Consider the following 17729-nt stretch of genomic DNA (forward strand, 5'->3'; position numbering starts at 1 on the left):
AATGGAAATACAATCACTTCCGGTTTGAAATGTCAACGTCAATTTTGACATATTCGTCATCTTCATTAAAAAACCTTTAAAATGAGTACAAACACGACGCACTTATCTCGAAAAACAAAAAAGTTAGAATAAAAAACATTAAACCCGAAGTTAGCAATTTAATTTTTAAATATTAATACCAACCTTAATTTTTGATTTTTTTTTATTATATTTTTGTTTTTGTGACAAATATTAAGACGTTTTATGAAAATTATGAATATGTCAAAATGACATTGACATTTCAAACCGGAAATTGCTTATATCTCCATTAATATTAGAATTAAACGTATCATGTTTGGACTCATTTTAACGGATTTTTCACGACGATTACAAATATGTCAAAATTGACGTTGACATTCTTAACCGGAAGTTGACCATAACTTCATTAATATTGAAGATAAATATGTCGTGTTTGTACTCATTTTAAAGGATTTTTAATGAAGATTACAAATATGTCAAAATTGAGGTTGAAATTTTAAACCTGAAGTTAGTTATCATGTAATAGAAGTTTTATAACAAATTAATCTAGTGTTAGACACTTTTCCGCACACTCTTTTTATTTTTAACGTGTTTTTTTGAAAACCCCGTTTTTCTCAACATTATTCATTAATTACTTCTGTGATTTCGCCTAATTAAGGCGAGTACAAGACATTTATTATTACTAAAAACATACATATTAATAACCGCGATAATTTTTGGCACGTTCATAAATAAGTTCTTTCGACGCCGGGAAAAAAGTTAACAAATGCCTCCAATCTTGATACTTTAAAACAATAACAATGGTAGTTTCCACACACCTATAACTATATTTATAAGTCGTATTTTCATAAACACCTTGCACGATACCAAACGACTCCCCAACTTCTAAAGTAGCCACAACTTGATTTCTAAATATATCGCTAATAACCTCAACCTTCCCCTGTAAGATACAAAACAAAGAGTCCTCGACGTTATCCCTAAATTGAAGGTAACCGTTATCGAACGACATCCGAAAAGTGACCTTACTGATCATTTGCCTTAAAAAATCTTGGTGGCAATCTTTGAAAATGGGGTGATTCATAAAGAATTTGTTGCAACATGAAGCTAAAACGACGTCTTTTATGTAGGGATTCATGGTTTCTAGGAGTGATGGGTATTGGACACCTTTGTAAAGGTACCAGAGGAGGTCGGTGTACGTGGACATTCTCCACATAACAGCGGCGTCCAAATCTTGAGAGACGCAATAAAATTCTAATCGTCGCCGAATCATTTTAAACGTTAAATGAATTTGGTTAACTTCTGCAATCGAGCAGAATACTTGCCCGAAAATGATCGCTTTTAAGCTGTGGTTAATTAACATCATTATGGCAAATATAATCATAATTAGTGGGTGTTGCGGGGAGTAGGAGTATTGCGCGGTTAACGTTAAACTATACGTAACGATCGACAATAACCTGCTATGAAGGACACCCATTTGATAGCCATCCATGCTGTGTAATTTACTGCAAGAATAAACGTGGGGTATCATATTAATAGTTAAGCAACAAGCTAAAACTCCAAGAATCGCGGCCATTCCACACAAAACCAAAGACGTCCACACAAATATAAAAGCAAATCTGATTACGTAAAGATTAATTTTTAATTTTCTATTCATAATATCGAAAAATTCGACGATATAAGAAAGTCGAAGCATACGATTCATCCTAAATATACTATAAACGGTTTTTATTACCTCAGCTTCAATCGGCAATAAGAAAATGAGGAGATCAAACGGGATAATACTACAAAAAGTTAACCAATACTTAAATTTATTTTCGTAATTTCTCGCTTTAATTTTTTTAGGGTCACGCACCAAAACCCCGTTATCGTTGATATAAGCAATCCGATTTCGCAAAATAAAATGAACGGCGAAGAGGACGTCGCAAAAATATTGGCAAGAAATAATCCAATAACTGTGATTCCCAGTACTCATTTGAAAAAAATCCAACAAAATCCCAAAATAACACGGCAACAATAATTGACAAGTTAACCAAAATCGAATCAAAAATGAGTCGGGGTTGTAAGTTTTAACGCAAGGAATATTTTTTTTGATTTCATCTTCATCTAATTCCCCGGGGGCGAGGATTTTGAGTAAACCGGGGATGTAAAAGGTGTGTTTTAGGGTGAGAGTATCAAATTCGGTTTTCGTTGTAGGAAATTTCGATAAAATCGAATGAAATTGTCTACTTTTTACGCTGATTAATTCGACGTGGCAATTCGCGAGGACGCTAACTTTGGCGCGACTCATTTCGGTGTTCTTTAAATTCCCGATTATTGACCCGGAAGATAACGTGGTTAACACAGTCCCATCGGGAGCTATAACATCGACGTTACCTCGAATAATCACGTCGATAGTCGTTGTTACATCATTAATCGTTAAAGCATATCCATCTTTAACAACAACGTCGTAATTCGATATTGAGATGATGTTTTTGTAAAAAGAGATCGATTTTGATTTAAACGGTGAAGTTTGATACGCTAATTTTCCGTAATGATCGAATAAGATGTCGATTTGGATCGGGTGGTGGAGTTTGTTGATCACGTATTGAAGCGGTTTTCCTTGGGAGAGCTCGAATTTGTTTTCGCAACAAGTTATGGCGAGTTTTTGTAGATTTTTCGGGATGTTTAATAGTTTCATGAAGGCTAATAATTGCTTCATTGCGTGTTGGTACTCGATTAAGAGGCCGTGTCGGTGCATGAAATGCGTCATCACGTACCCCGTTGCTATAATTAATAAAGTTTGCCCGATTAACCCCGAAATTTGGACGAGAATTTGGGTGTTTTTGTGAATTACCACGAAATTTTGCCAATTCGTTGATGTTATAAACGAGATTCCTATGTAAAATCCGATTGCTTGGGCTAACGTGGGAGTTAAGGGTGTAACGAGATAATTTGTCACAAAGGATTGGTCAATACAGGTGGATGAGATGTTTTTGGGCAAATTTGAGGAAGAAACCGCGAAATCGCACTCGGTGTGGATTATGAGGCTCCCAAAAAAATTTCCAATCACCAACAAAATCGGGAGATACGATATGATATAAATCGGGGGAACCCCCGTTAATGAATCAACCTGCTTTAAATACATAAAACTTAGATATCGATGGATTTGCAACAACCGATTTCCGTACATCATGAAATAACTCACATTATCGTAAGGCATCGAAGCGAAATTAAGCGGCAAAACCCCTAATAAATCCATCAAAAAGCCGTGCGAGAAATAATGTTTTGCTGTAATTAAGGGATGCGTCACTAAAATCCCATCGGGGTTATAAAAACAAACGTGCATTCTCACGTAAATATCAACATAAGCGGTTATGTCTAATAAAATAAGCACGAATTTAAACGGGGTTAAATGAATCGGCGGGATCATGTAGAGAATCGCCGAGAAAATCGCGAAAAAGCACCGAAAAATCTCCCAAATCATCAAAAATTTGCTATCGGGGTAAATCGTTACCCTTAAAAACAACACTCTAAGAGTACTAAACGGGTAAAGCCGATCAAAAGGGACGTAATAATCGTATTCTTCTCGACTCCCATGAACAAAATTGTACCCGAACGAATGAAATTGTTTCTTTTTTGGTAACTCTTTCGGGGGAATAACCGAATTTTTGTGTAACTTAATTAATTCTTGTGAGATATCGGAACATTTTGAGATGGTTTTATTTAAAATTTCGTTTAATTCGGGGTGTTTAAGCATGGATAATCTTAAATCTTCGAGATTAAAAACGACGAATCGATTCACGGTGATTGTTCGCATCGTAAACAAAGTCGGCGTGTTTAATAATCCCGGAACTAAATTAATCACGCGATGTTCCGTTTCGTCTTCTTGCCCCAAAACGTTCCCGAATTCATCGATAATCTCGATAATCCCGAAATACTTGATGTAACATTTTTTGAAATAATCCCCGCTGTAAACGATGATTTCATTCGGAGGTAACGTCTCAACACTCATAATCGAGTACATCTCATCGGTGATTTCGCCCAAAAATTCGTTAAAAAACTCAAAATGTTTCCAAATACTCGAAGTGATCGCGTTGATTGTTGCGTTGTGTAGTTGTTGGGTTACTTTTGAGAGGTAAAATAAATTCGAGCGGAGATTCACCCCAAGATTTTCCTCGCACTGGAGTTTTAAATACTCGGACGTTCTTAATTTATAAATTTTCGGGGTTCTCATCAAATCCAATTTCGTGATGACGTCGTTGCAATATTGTTGCGAATAAACCCGATTAGATTGCGAAATAAGAATCGATGAGATCACTAAAATCGTTTTAATCATTTGGAAAATTTGAAACAAAGCGTTCAAAATCACGAAAAAAATCTCATGGTGGGATTGCAAATGATATCCTTCGATTGGTAACCCGAGCACCGACATTAAAGTGGTCCAATACAACAAAGTATTCGATTTGGTATCTTTAACCATATAAATTAAGACGCAATAAACGAAATAAATGATGTAAACTTGGAGGATTGTGTATCTGATTAAGCTAATTACCGCGACGTTTGCGTTAAATTGTTTTTCGTAGTCGTTTAGCATCGTGGTGAGGGTGTACATTTTTAATAAGCGGTTTAATCGCAACATAGCCGAGGTTTGAGCGTTTAAATCGGTTAAAATGATCGACGTAAAAGTCTCCAAAGGAATCGAGGCCCCCATATCGGTCCAAAATTCCACCTCTTTGAGCCGATACAAAAAGATCTTCCTCATTTTTGTGGTAACCCCCGTTCTGTTGATAACAGCGGTCGATAACTTTAAATAAATGTGTCCTATGTAAATTAGGGTCACGATGTAGATGGAAAAGAAATTTTTTGGGTCAACCTCTATGAACGCCATGTAAGGGATTAATAAGCAGGCGTAAATCGCGGTTGCGGCCACTAAATACTTGTATAGAATTATTATAACCGCATCGGGTTGGAAAACATAAGGAAAGGTCGTTTTTACGAAAATCGTGTTTCTTTCTTCGTCGTACCGCTCGGCGATGCACAACATATCTAAGTAGTTCGCGGTGAAAATCATCGAGTTAAAAACGCTTTCATCGGTTTGATGCAACAAATAGATATTTTGCAACTCGTGTCTTCGCCTCGCATCCTCGTTAATCGACATTATCTTATGCAGCGTAAATTTAATCCATTGTATGGTGTATTTGTTTTGATTTTGGAGCTTCTCCGAGTTTTTACTCGCCACATCAGATCGATTTTTCAAAATTTTCGCCTCAATCAACCTCTCTTTAATCCTCGATTTCAAAATAATCGCAACCCCGCGTAATTTCCTCATCAACTTAACAAAATCTTTCTTCTCAATAATGAGCAACTCGCAAAACGTTTTGCATTGGACCGAATTATTCGAGCGATACGGCACAATCAAAGAAAACTCCCCGATACAAGTCCCGTGCGTTAGCGAAATAATCGGGGATTCCCCGTCGATCTCCGACAGCAAATTTATAACCCCCGACACCACGTACACCATTTTATTCTTAATCTCCCCCTTTTTATAAACAAATTCCCCGCTAACCAAATATCGCTGCTTAATCAAATCGGATAATTGGAGCATCACGTACATATCGAAGTCGTGGAACAATTTTGAGTGTTGAAACGCGGGTAATGAGACATCAAAAAGGATTTCTTTCCTTAGAGCCGGGTGGCAGGCTTTGATAAAAAAGCTCGTATCTTGACTGTACCCCCCGCAAAACTTCCACATCTTATTAAAATATTTCGTGGTTTGATTCTGCAACAAAACGGGAACCCCGTAAAGTTCTTGAACGCGGTGAAACGAGCGGTACAAAAAGATATAACTAAACTTGAGTATCCCCGAAGAAATCACCGTATAAATAACTTGCACGATACACGGCGTTATCAAAACAACAAACGAAGTCACCACGAAAATCGATCCCGCAAAGTTCCAAGTAACACTACTCGTATCGTCGTTCAACGAAGGAATCAACCCAATCGCCGAAATCCCCATCACGACGATCTTAAACGGGTTATTGCAAATCTCGTCGTGGGTACTCTCAAAGTTGCAATGAAACGCGATTAAGCTCAAAGAAAACGCAAAAATCCCCATCACCAAAACGATACAAATCACGATCGATTTGGTAATCAACAAAGAATAATAAACGCGCAAAAAATATAGCGACCTAATCACCCGCATCAAATATTTCAACAAAATCAAACAATGTATCTTCTTGTACCCCGAAAGAAAGCTCCAAGTCGGGACCAAATCAACGAACGGGATTAACGTGAAAGCTTCGATCGTTAACACGAAATAAGTCCGATCGGCCAAAGAAATTAGCGGCTTCTTCACTCGTAATATCTTAACGAGAAAGACTCCGATTACGTCGTAACCATACAAGTAATCGAAACTTTTTAAAACTTCTACAATAAAAAGATTAAATTAATTTTGAAAAAGAATCGAATTAAATTAAAAGACTCACGATTAGTTGAACCTGAAATTGGGGCGCATAATTGGGTGGCTGCGAAAAATAAGTTCATATTGAACTGGACCATCACGATGACCATCATGGAGCAGTACCAAACTGGGTCGAAAGGGAGCATGATTAACATGTTGATTATCCGGGATTTAATCGCGTTGCGAATTGCCTTTTTAAATCGGTGCCATAGATTTCGTAATCTCCTTTTGATGTGAATCGATTTGGATAAAGCTTGAAATTTTAAATTACGCATTTTTGTGACGTTTATACGATTATTATGACAATTAATTGTATTGCCTTGGGGTTGCTTTGACAATTTGATGTTTTATAAAGTTTTCAAGAGGTTTAGTGAAATAATACTATCCTATTGTATTCTTAGCTCAAAGATACGAGATCCCAAATTAAGTCAACCCAATATATTTTAATTTAAGGTTGATACATATTAGCACAAAATCAAATTTACAACCTAATTTAATATTAAAGCAAGTTAACCCAACCTCAAAAGAAAGAATATAATCTTAATACAACTCAATCCAACCCGAAAGCACCCTAAACCAACTCAAATGCAAGACAATCAAGCTCTAAAAGAAATTAGTTCCAAGTAGTTCAACTCCAAAGTAATCCATCCCAAAAGAACGAATACAAGCCTAATACAATTCAATCCAACTCCAAAGCCACTTAATTTATCCCTTAAGGAAGTTAAACTTAGCATAATCCGTTCGTGGTCTTGTAACTAATTACCGTCCTATATCTATTTTACCAATAATGGGAAAAATCTTTGAAAAATTGGTTTACAGCAGGCTATTTTTTTCAGATAAAGCCCTCTGTGAGTGCGGAGCAACACGGTTTTTATCCGGGGCGATCTGTGGACACCAACTTGTTAGAATATACCGACTTTCTTTTTTCGACTATTGATAAAAACATCCAAGTAGATGCGATATACACTGACTTTAGCAAAGCTTTTGACAAACTGGATCATTGTTTATTACTGTTGAAGTTGGAGCGCGTTGGTGTCGCAGGTGTCCTTTTGAGCTGGTTTGCTTCGTACCTCTCCAATCGCACGCAGGTGGTTGGGGTTGGCGGATATTTGTCCGGTCCTGTTATCATGTCTTCCGGAGTGCCTCAGGGTAGTCATGTGGGCCCGCTCTTGTTTACGGTGTACATAGGTGACATCACCAGGTCTTTTCTTACCTCAAGATGTCTTATGTATGCTGACGACATTAAAATATTTTCTTCTGTTGCTGCTGTTTCAGACTGTGTTAACCTTCAGAATGACCTGAACAGATTTTATGATTTTTGTGAGATTAATAATTTGTCACTTAACATATCGAAGTGTCGGATTGTTACTTTTACGAGAAAAAAGCAGTTCTTTAAATTTGATTACCGGTGCGGAGCATGCTTATTGGATCGTGTTGACACTATTAAAGACCTGGGCATTACTTTAGATAGCAAACTACTGTTTGATCAACACGTTGATGCAGTGGTGGCCAGAGCTAATAGGATGCTGGGATTTGTAATGCGCTCTTCTGAATCGTTTTGCTGCCCTAGACCTATTATTTCTTTATACAATGCTTTCGTTAATAGTATTTTATCGTTCGGCAGTACAGCTTGGAACCCTCAGTACGACGCATACATTAACAGAATAGAGAGGATTCAGATAAGGTTTCTGAAGTATCTCTCGCATAAATTCCGGCATCCTTATACAGATTACGAATCTGCCTGTCAAATGTATCATGTGCCCACACTTCAGCAGCGCAGAACTTGCAGTGATGCCTGCTTTCTGTTCAGGTTGGTCAGAGGTTACTGTGATTCTTTCTATCTTCTTTCACGCATTGATCTGCATGTTCCCCCTCGTCGGCTGCGCTATGACTTTCTGTTCTATGCGCCGACTGCCCGGACAAATTCGTATAGAAATTCCCCAATTCTTCGCATGGAGAGGACAGTGGACCGTCTTGGGTTGGACATATTCGCCGTCACGCCTCACAACTTCAAACAAATTATTCGTAATGCCGTGCTCGCCCTACCAGTTGTGTGATTTTATGTACATTATCTCGTTGCAGCGGCTTGAGTTCTGCCTTGAATTGATTTGATCACATATGCTTAAGGCCATTATCAATTGATCGATTGTCAATTTTGTGTTCATACAATGTATTGTATACAAAATGTATTATAGTGGAGTAGCTTTTATGTGGGACTGTGTCCTGTTGCTACCCCCGTGTGTGTAATAAAATAAAATAAAAATAAAATAATCCAAATCCAATCCTACCTAACGCAACGAATGAATTCCGAAAGAAAGCCAATTCCACTCCAAAACCACCTAATACCATTTTAAAGCAACCCAACCCATCTCAAGCAACGAATCTAACCCAAAAGCAACCTAATTCTACTTCAAAGCAACCCAACCTATCTCAAAGCAACAAATCCAAGCTGAACGCTACCCAACACATCTCAAAGCAACAAATCCAAGCTGAACGCTACCCAACACATCTCAAAGCAACAAATCCAACCTCAAAAACAATCCAGTCCAACTCCAAAGCAAGCTAATTCAGCACCAAAAGAAGTCAACTTAAAATAATCCCATTCCAAAGCAACCCAAGCCATCTCAAGCAACGAATCTAACCCGAAAGTAATCCAATCCCACTCTAAAGTAAGCTAATTCAGCCCCAAAAGAAGTCATCTTAAAATAATCACATTCCAAAGCAACCCAACCCATATCAAGCAACGAATCCAACCTGAACGTAACCCAACACATCTCAAAGCTACAAATGCAACCTAAAAGCAACTCAACCCATCTCAAAACAACGAATCCAACCTCAAAAACAATCTAGTCCAACTCCAAAGCAAGCTAATTCAGCACTAAAAGCAATTAACTTAAAATAATCCCATTCTATAGCAAACCAACCCATCTCAAAGCAACGAATCTAACCCGAAAGCAACCCAATCCCACTTTAAAGCAACTCAACCCATCTCAAAGCAACGAATCCAACCAATCCAATCCAACTCCAAAGCAAGCTAATTCAGCACCAAAAGAAGTCAACTTAAAATAATCCTATTCCAAAGCAAACCAACCCATCTCAAGCAACGAATCCAACCCTGATCGCAATCGAATCCCACTCTAAAGTAAGCTAATTCAGCTCCAAAAGAAGTCAATTTAAAATAATCCCATTCCAAAGCAACATAACCTATCTCAAGCATCGAATCCAACCTGAATGTAACCCAACACATCTCAAAGCTACAGATGCAACCTAAAAGCAACCTAATTCTACTTTAAAGCAACCCAACCCATCTCAAAGCAACGAATCCAACCCCAAAAATAATCCAGTCCAACTCCAAAGCAAGCTAATTCAGCACCAAAAGAAATCAACTTAAAATATTCTCATTCCAAAGCAAACCAACCCATCTCAAAACAACGAATCTAACCTGAAGTCAACTCAATCCCACTTTAAAGCAATCCAACCCATCTCAAAGCAACGAATCCAACTCCAAAGCAAGGTAATCAAGAACCAAATCTGTTGGGATCGTCCACCGACTAAAATCCTTCCCCCTCTCTTCTTGAATCCGCCTTGGAATTCCTCTTCATTCTTCAGGCTCCTTTATCCTCTTCTTTTCATCTTCCCTTCCTCATCTTTCCTTCATCTCTTCCTCAAATGGGACAAAAGGGATCTTTTGTCCTCTCCATCTCCTATTTCCTCATCCTGATCTTCTACCACTTAGATATGAAGTAAATGCGGGCTCTATTTTCTCTTCCACTTCCATCACCTACCCTTGTTCTTGTTGGATCGCCTTACATATGATTAACCAAGAAACAAAACAATTTAATTATCGTGTCCACTCAAAGCTTGGATCTCTAGTCCAACCTTCCTGATTGATCATCTCCAGTTCTTCATTAGATTTGTTTTTCTTCGAGTTTGTAAGTATTTTCTCTTTGCCGGTGAGGCATACAAGACTATATGCCATAACCCTCATCAGGATGTTTAACCAAAAAAAAATTGACAGCGTTACTTACTGAGGATTTTATTAATATAAATTTGAATACCGGTTTCAATTAGATTCATCTTGAGGTAAATAATATCAGGGATTAATTAAAATTAATGTAATGAGGTTAAAATGTAATTATACTATAACTACAAAATGTACAACAATCATATCTGTTATTGATGTTTTGGCTGTCAGTTTCATGACCGCTACAAAATCAATAACACCCAGTGTTATTGACCTTCTAATTCCCGCATTATTCCACGCTCCCTTTTTTACCGAAAGATGACTGGCCTCTTCTTGGCCGATTTAAATTCAGACTGACCGGTTTGCAAAGGAGAAAATAGAGCGGTGACTGGGCGCGTTTCCTTGACAGTTGAACTCCTTGCGGACAAAAAGGGTCTCGAAATACTATATACTATATTAAGCCCCTCGTTTCCCGTTGGCAAATTTCGGGGACTTGCTCCGAACTTGTCGCAGAAAATTAACCCAATCAAACGGGACCGTCGTTTGTTGGTATAAATACTTAGAGCTCAATTCTGGGACCCTGCATTATACAGAGAAGGTTGCCCCAAACTGACCGACAAACTTGTCAATTACCGTCTAGGAATATATTATGGAATCCCTTGAGCTTCTCAGCCAGCTTTTTTTATAAAGGACTCGTTTAAGATTGCTTTCCACGGGGGATTTGTGGTAAATAGACAAAAGGAGCCATTAGTAACCTCTGCGAAGGGTAAGGGTTAAGTCTTTAAGGGTGAAAGTAATTAGCTTAAATAGGGGTATATAAGACGAATTGGTGGGATAACCTACAATGGGGTGATTTACTTCATCTGTCCCTCACAGATCAACTTTAATAGAAGAGATTTGTTCGCAAGTAAAAATTTGAATGGGGGTGAATCTCGAACACCTGCTCATTTTTCCATTTAAATAATCGATTCGGAAATCTTCAAAGTTTAAGAGGCAAGTTAACGTAGTCTAATTACAAGATTAAAGAGGCATGGGTAAACCCGAAACTTTCTAATTCTAGGTCTAGTGTTAGTCTAAAACTAGAACTAACACTAGACCTAGAACTAGAAAGTTTTTTGTTTAGCCGTGTGTTTGAAGACGTCACAAGATCTAGAACTAGATTCATTCGGGTTTAGCCGTCTTGAGAGACGTGCGGCTAAATCCGAATGTTTCTAGTTCTAGATATAGTATTAGTTTTAATGATAATGCTAGTACAAAACTAGAACTAACACTAGAAATAGAACTAGAAAGTATAAATAGTATAATTATTTCTAGGTCTAGTGTTAGTTCTAGTTTTTGTTCAATGACAAAATATACAACAATCCAATGCTCAATAGCAACTAAAACTAGAACTACCCCTCTTGACGCCACGAGAGCTGGCAGTAAATCATCGTTTTCCGCTCTTACAAATGCCATACGTAGTTCACAAACCGCTAGAGAGTAATGTGTGTTAGAAAGAGATAGCATTAGTTTAATATGTCTGCTGTACAATTCAAATGGCCACGTCGAAAAAGTACGTCTGTTCTTCTAAGGGATGTAACTCTATAATTATAACTTCAAATCGAAACGTCTTGTCAGCGTTGTCATGAATCTGTTAGTGTTTTCACAAGCCGAAAATGTTTTCTTTGAAAGGAAAATCATTAAATAATATCTTTGACAATGTTTGACATATAACCTCCATTACTAACATAACCTACATTTAAATGTATATGGTGAAATAATCTAAGTCGTACGTCCATATCTTGATTCATACCATTTTTAAGCGATCTGTCACTGCCAGCTCTCGTGGTTTCTACTATAACAACTGCTTGAAATTACCAAAAACCACTATCTGCTTCCACAATACTAGATACTGCGGGCAAAGACTTCTAACTGCTTGGAAGAAGGATATACTGTTTCCCAAAGACTACTTATTGCTTCCAGAACGCTAAATATTACTGCAAAAGACTACTATCTATTTGGAAAAGCAAGATACTGTTTCCTAAAGTTACCGTCTGCTTCCAGAATGGTAGGTACTGCGGGCAAAAGACTTCTAACTGCTTGGAAGAAGTAGATACTGTTTCCCAAACACTACTTACTGCTTCTAGAGTGCTAAATAACAAGATACTGCTTACAAATGACTAATAACTGCCTGGAAATAGGAGATATACTTTCCAAAAGGCTATCTACTGCTTCCACAACGTTAGACTTTTAATTACCCTTAAAAAAGTGTTTTCCGAAAGTATTGTAATTTTGAGATTAACCTAACCAATCAAGGAAAATATTCAAACTTTTGGTTAATAAAAGAACAAGGTAAATATGACTTTATCGAGTACAAAATATCCCTAGTTATCCATCTATTAAACGTAAAGCGATTCGAAATTGATGGGAGTTAAAACCGAAAGGATATCTGTATCGTTTCAGGTCCAATAGGTGGGGTGTCAGTGTGGGAAATGTGGGTTTCCTGACAGGGAGTTAGTCACGGCTTCTGGGTTACGTCCCGCGGGCATTTCTATAGGAAACCGGAGACGAAAATGGCCGGTAGAAATTCGCGAACACAAAAAAAAAAGTATAAAATTGAAATCGATTAAAGTTTCTTCGTAAAATCTTATCGCGTTCCGGGTTAATTCCGCACCCCGCGAGGCCATCCGTCTCGTTGATAAAGGTCGACCCCCTCAGGTAATGGAAACATTGATCTGATAGCGAAAATCGGCGAGGAAATAAATAAAAAGGGCCTCGGCTCGGTTGACCGGAAACCGGTTAACTTAAATTGCTGATAGGGCTTTAGGAAATATCGGGAGAAGAAAACTCTCCCCGGATGCAATCTGCGAAGGACAATATTGTCCGGGAAGTTTTAGGAATACCTCTTCTTCTTTACTTTCAAGTTATATCTTAGATTATTATTTAATTTATCTCCAATAAGAATTAAATTTAAATATAGAAGTGAATTTGAATAAAGAATTTTTTTACATCCCCTTAATGAATACGAAGCTTGCAGCGGACGTGTGCGATAGAAAATTAATTGCACATGATGTAGAGGGCGTCTTCTCGAGTGCGTTGTGTTCGAGAGTGGCTTAATGAACGGACATGAATCACCAAAACGACCAAACCATCCATCCCCGGAAGCTCTAAATCCGAAAATTAAAAAAATAAAAATCCGGTTTTCATATAATTTTTAATTTAACTAAGGGAGAAACGTTGAAAACCGATCGATACCGTATGAAGATTCCATCTAAAATTAAAAAAGCAATTTGCAGACTAGACAGAATGTGGTACAAAGAGTCACCCCCTACCGATGTTTGTGAACGAACCAGAAGTGATTGAAAAGGGGTTTGTCTTCTGTACGATTAAATGCCCGTAGGCGAGACACCCCCCAAGGCGAGCCCCAATCTGTGTTAATTTTTAAAATCCATTTTGATGTGAGACTCACTTCTAACTTCTAAATCACCAGTTAGAACGGATGTGCCAACAACACGTGTTTGCAAAAAATATCGATGCGTTCATTTTCCGGGAGCAGGGTGGCAACAATGATGTCCTTATGTGCCGCTACTAAATCACTCACTTCCAATATCCAAACACATGGTGCGACTTTCCCTTTTCCGTACCTTTATTAACACTTTTCTTCTTTACGACGAAACTTTTTTCCAATGGGGTGCATAGGCAAAGTCAAAAGAGATGTTAAATTTTTTTCCTTTTATTAAAATCAAGTTAAAGTGTAACCATGCAGAAATTAGAACACAACCGAGATAAGAAGTCTCTAGAGAGTGCTTTTCCGTTTCCTGTCGGGGTGCGCAACTTTTTAGCTATTAATTATGGTCCTGACTCATGACGACACGTGGCAGTCACGCGATCGGAGACGGGGTAACGCATCAAAGGCGGCCGCGACAACAATCGGACCAGGATTATTTATGAGGATCGGGGCACGTGCCGCTTGTTTTACTACTTTTTCGTCGCTAACGAAAGGTTTTTATGTGTCGACTACTTTATGTGTAGTGGTGTTCGGTCCCTCGGGGGTTGTTTAGAACCGCACCGATGCCGCCCCCGTATTAAGCACCGTGAATTTCTTTTCGTTATATAACTTTAACTGGTTAGGTGTAAATTTACGAAGTACTTTGATTACAGTAAAATCTCGATATAATGGACCTCGTTCATTCTTCTTTCTAGTAACGTTCAAACTTTCTAGTTGGTTTTTGCAGCAGTGTCTAGCATTCTGGAAGCAGTAGGTAGCTTTTTGGAAAGAATATCTCTTATTTCCAGGCAGTAATTAGTCATTTGGAAGAAGTGTCTCGCCTGGCCATGTAGATATTAGCCTTTTCTAGCAGTATTTAGCGTTCTGTAAGCAATAAGGAGTTTTTTGCGAAACAGTATCTATTTAAACTAAGATTAGAACTAACACTAGAAACTTTCGGGTTTTGCCGTGCGTCTTTTAATAAAAGGTTTGACGTTTCGGATGCCATGTTGCAACCTTCTTCAGAAACTGGTTCGAAGTGACGAGATCAAAAATCGGTAACTATATATAAGTCGGAAAAAACTAATTAATAATCAGTTAACGCTAATTACAAACTAATTAATAACTAATTGCGTCGCGTCCGGTGTGAGGCGGGAAGAGGTCTTTGTGTTCACCACCATCTTCCATGTTCTGCTAAGCTCCCAGCCATCCTCTCTGTTGACGTTATTTTTATGTCGGTGGATCTCTATGGCTTCTCTTGTCAGTCTTTGGTAGTATCTGTTGTCCCTAGCCAGCACCTTTGTTTGTGCAACCGCCGACTGCTGGATCTTCTTCAGCCTTACATCCCTCTCATGCTCCTTGATGCGGCACTCAACGTTGCGCCCAGTTTGGCCAACATAAACCTTCCCACAACTACACGATAGTCGATAGACTCCTTTTAATGGAGTTAGTTTGTCCTTGGCTATCGGGAGTGTGTTCCGAATTTTGCTGACCGTGCCGTACCGCACTAAGATGTCGTTCTTCTTGAGGTGCCTAGCAATTCGTTCCGTTACACCTGAAACATAGGGAAGACAGATAAATCCAAGTGGTTTTGTACTTACCGTGTCCTCTTTCTGCTTTCGCTGCTTGATGGCCTGGTTGATGTCCCTCGAAGTGAATCCATTCTTCTGCAGCACGCCTCGTAGAAAGTGTTGCTCCTTCTTCAAGTTCTCTCCTTCGCATAGTCTCGCTGCTCGCTGAAATAATGTACGGATCACGGACCTCTTCTGTTGGGGATGATGATGTGAACATGCCTGTAAATACCTGTTGGTATGGGTCTTCTTTCGGTATACACCAAGTTCTATATCTCCATTTGTCGTCCTGGTGACCAACACATCTAGTAAAGGTAGTTTTTTGGCAGTTTCTGTTTCCATGGTGAACTTAATCATAGGATGTTGAGAGTTCAAGTGATCCAAGAACTTTTGGAGCCGTTTTTGACCATGTTGCCATATCACAAACGTGTCATCCACATATCGGAGCCATAGTTTTGGTTTCCACTGGCTCTTCTTCAAAATCGTGTTACCAGCTGACAAGGGGAATGCAACCGTTGTTATGGACAGGAAAGAATACGACGACAAAATGATGAACCTACTGGACCCAGCTACCTACAGGAAGATCAAGAAGGACCCCACAGACAAAATCGTTAGAAAAATGAAGGAACTGATCAAATCCACAGGAATTCCAGCAGAACAGAGTTAGTCACATTAGTTTTTTCCGACTTATATATAGTTACCGATTTTTGATCTCGTCACTTCGAACCAGTTTCTGAAGAAGGTTGCAACATGGCATCCGAAACGTCAAACCTTTTATTAAAAGACGCACGGCAAAACCCGAAAGTTTCTAGTGTTAGTTCTAGTTTTAGTTCTAATCTTAGTTTAATTCACACCGGCCGTGAAAGCCTTCGTACTTATAATATCTATTTCTTTCAAACAGTTAGAAGACTTTTCCCCGCAGTATCTACCATTCTGGAAGCAGACGGTAATTTTAGGAAACAGTATCTTGCCTTTCCAAGTAGATAGTAGTCTGTTCCAGTAATATTTACCATTCTGGAAGCAGTAAGTAGTGTATCCTTCTTCCAAGCAGTTAGAAGTCTTTTGCCCGCAATATCTAGCATTCTGGAAGCAGAATGTAATTTTTGGTAATTTCAAGTTCTAGTTTTAGTTACTATTCAGCATTGGATTATTCTATATTTTTCATTGAACAAAAACTAGAATCATTCGGATTTAGCCATCTTTAGAGACTAAATCCAAATCTTTCTAGTTTTACTTGTACTGTTAGTTCTACTTTTTGTTCAATAAAAATATACTACCATCTAACGCTGAATAACAATTTCTTGGTTACCAAAAATAAAACGAAAGTGATTTTTTAAATATTACTCACGATGATTAAGTTTAAATTTTGTTATGTTGAATTCTTTATTTATATAATGTTTTACAGTTTCCTGTAAATTACAGATTCCTTTATTATTTTCTTTTAATTATATTTAAATTTGAAACTAAATTATTTATATTTCTATCTAAACTCAAACTTATTTTTTAAGTTCACCCATAATCTTATCAAGTTTTAGAGCAACCTGCAAATTTCCTTTAATTTTCAATTTTCCCGTCATGTAAGCCGTCGTGGGTTTTAGTTTACCATCGAACATTTTCAAAAAATTCTTACTGTCCATTGTTAGAGTTACATCGGCTGGTTGTGGTGGCTCTCCTTTTCCATATTTTCCAGTTTCACCTTTCAAATCTAAGAACCTACAACATTTATTAATTAATTTATCTATTAATTAACTTGATTATATTTACCATTTTCCTTTTTCGTCACCAGATAAATCAAATTGATAAATCGAATTAACTTTTTTAACCAATTCCGGTGTTAAACTTTGTTGGACGGTTTGAAATAAAACTTCAACTTTCCCTTTATCAGTTGAATAGTTGCTTATAAAAGGGATGAAGACGCATTTAGGAATGTTTAAGATTTTTGGCTGCGTTTTAAGCAAGCTTGATGAAAATTTCTGAGAACTAACCCAAAGGATATGTTAAAATAAGTTTTAAAAAGGAATTATTTAGCTTACGAAATTTTTTGTTGCACACCCACACTTAATATTTCATTAAAATTCTTGTTAATCCCTTTGTTTAAAAGGGATCTGCTTAATTTCACGAGAGACATTTTATTAAATTCGTGTGTTGTCTACCGATCTAGTGGAGATTGTGCTGCAATATAAATATGCGGTTCGAGAATAAAGGTTAAAGTACAATCGTTGCGTTTAATAACTTGGCAAGTGGGTTTTATTTAGACCAACAGTTTGATTC

At 37.8% G+C, this 17729-nt stretch overlaps 2 protein-coding genes across 2 annotated transcripts; both read right to left on the reverse strand.

The window, feature by feature from the left end:
• Positions 1–222: 222 nt before the first annotated feature.
• Positions 223–6540, reverse strand: LOC139429795 (uncharacterized). The gene is made up of 2 exons (XM_071195994.1): positions 6483–6540; positions 223–6423 (listed from the first exon to the last, which is right to left on the reverse strand). The coding sequence occupies exons 1-2, from the start codon at positions 6538–6540 to the stop codon at positions 716–718; spliced, it is 5766 nt and encodes a 1921-aa protein (XP_071052095.1). The 3' UTR covers positions 223–715.
• Positions 6541–16811: 10271 nt separating this feature from the next.
• Positions 16812–17729, reverse strand: LOC111426485 (hydroxysteroid dehydrogenase-like protein 2). The gene is made up of 3 exons (XM_023061016.2): positions 17492–17729; positions 17223–17438; positions 16812–17171 (listed from the first exon to the last, which is right to left on the reverse strand). The coding sequence occupies exons 1-3, from the start codon at positions 17584–17586 to the stop codon at positions 16955–16957; spliced, it is 528 nt and encodes a 175-aa protein (XP_022916784.2). The 5' UTR covers positions 17587–17729; the 3' UTR covers positions 16812–16954.

The sequence above is a fragment of the Onthophagus taurus genome, chromosome 5 (genome assembly GCF_036711975.1).
Source record: "Onthophagus taurus isolate NC chromosome 5, IU_Otau_3.0, whole genome shotgun sequence".
Lineage (NCBI taxonomy): Eukaryota > Metazoa > Arthropoda > Insecta > Coleoptera > Scarabaeidae > Onthophagus > Onthophagus taurus.

What these genes read in the sequence shown, in the direction of transcription:
- LOC139429795 (XM_071195994.1), bottom strand. Translation starts at nt 6,540, where the DNA reads ATGAACTTATTTTTCGCAGCCACCCAATTATGCGCCCCAATTTCAGGT. An exon ending in AATTTCAGGTTCAACTAATC is followed by an intron (nt 6,424 to 6,482) that starts GTGAGTCTTTTA and finishes TTTTTATTGTAG; the next exon opens with AAGTTTTAAAAAGTTTCGAT.
- LOC111426485 (XM_023061016.2), bottom strand. Translation starts at nt 17,586, where the DNA reads ATGTCTCTCGTGAAATTAAGCAGATCCCTTTTAAACAAAGGGATTAAC. An exon ending in GGTGTGCAACAAAAAATTTC is followed by an intron (nt 17,439 to 17,491) that starts GTAAGCTAAATA and finishes CCTTTGGGTTAG; the next exon opens with TTCTCAGAAATTTTCATCAA. An exon ending in GGTGACGAAAAAGGAAAATG is followed by an intron (nt 17,172 to 17,222) that starts GTAAATATAATC and finishes TAAATGTTGTAG; the next exon opens with GTTCTTAGATTTGAAAGGTG.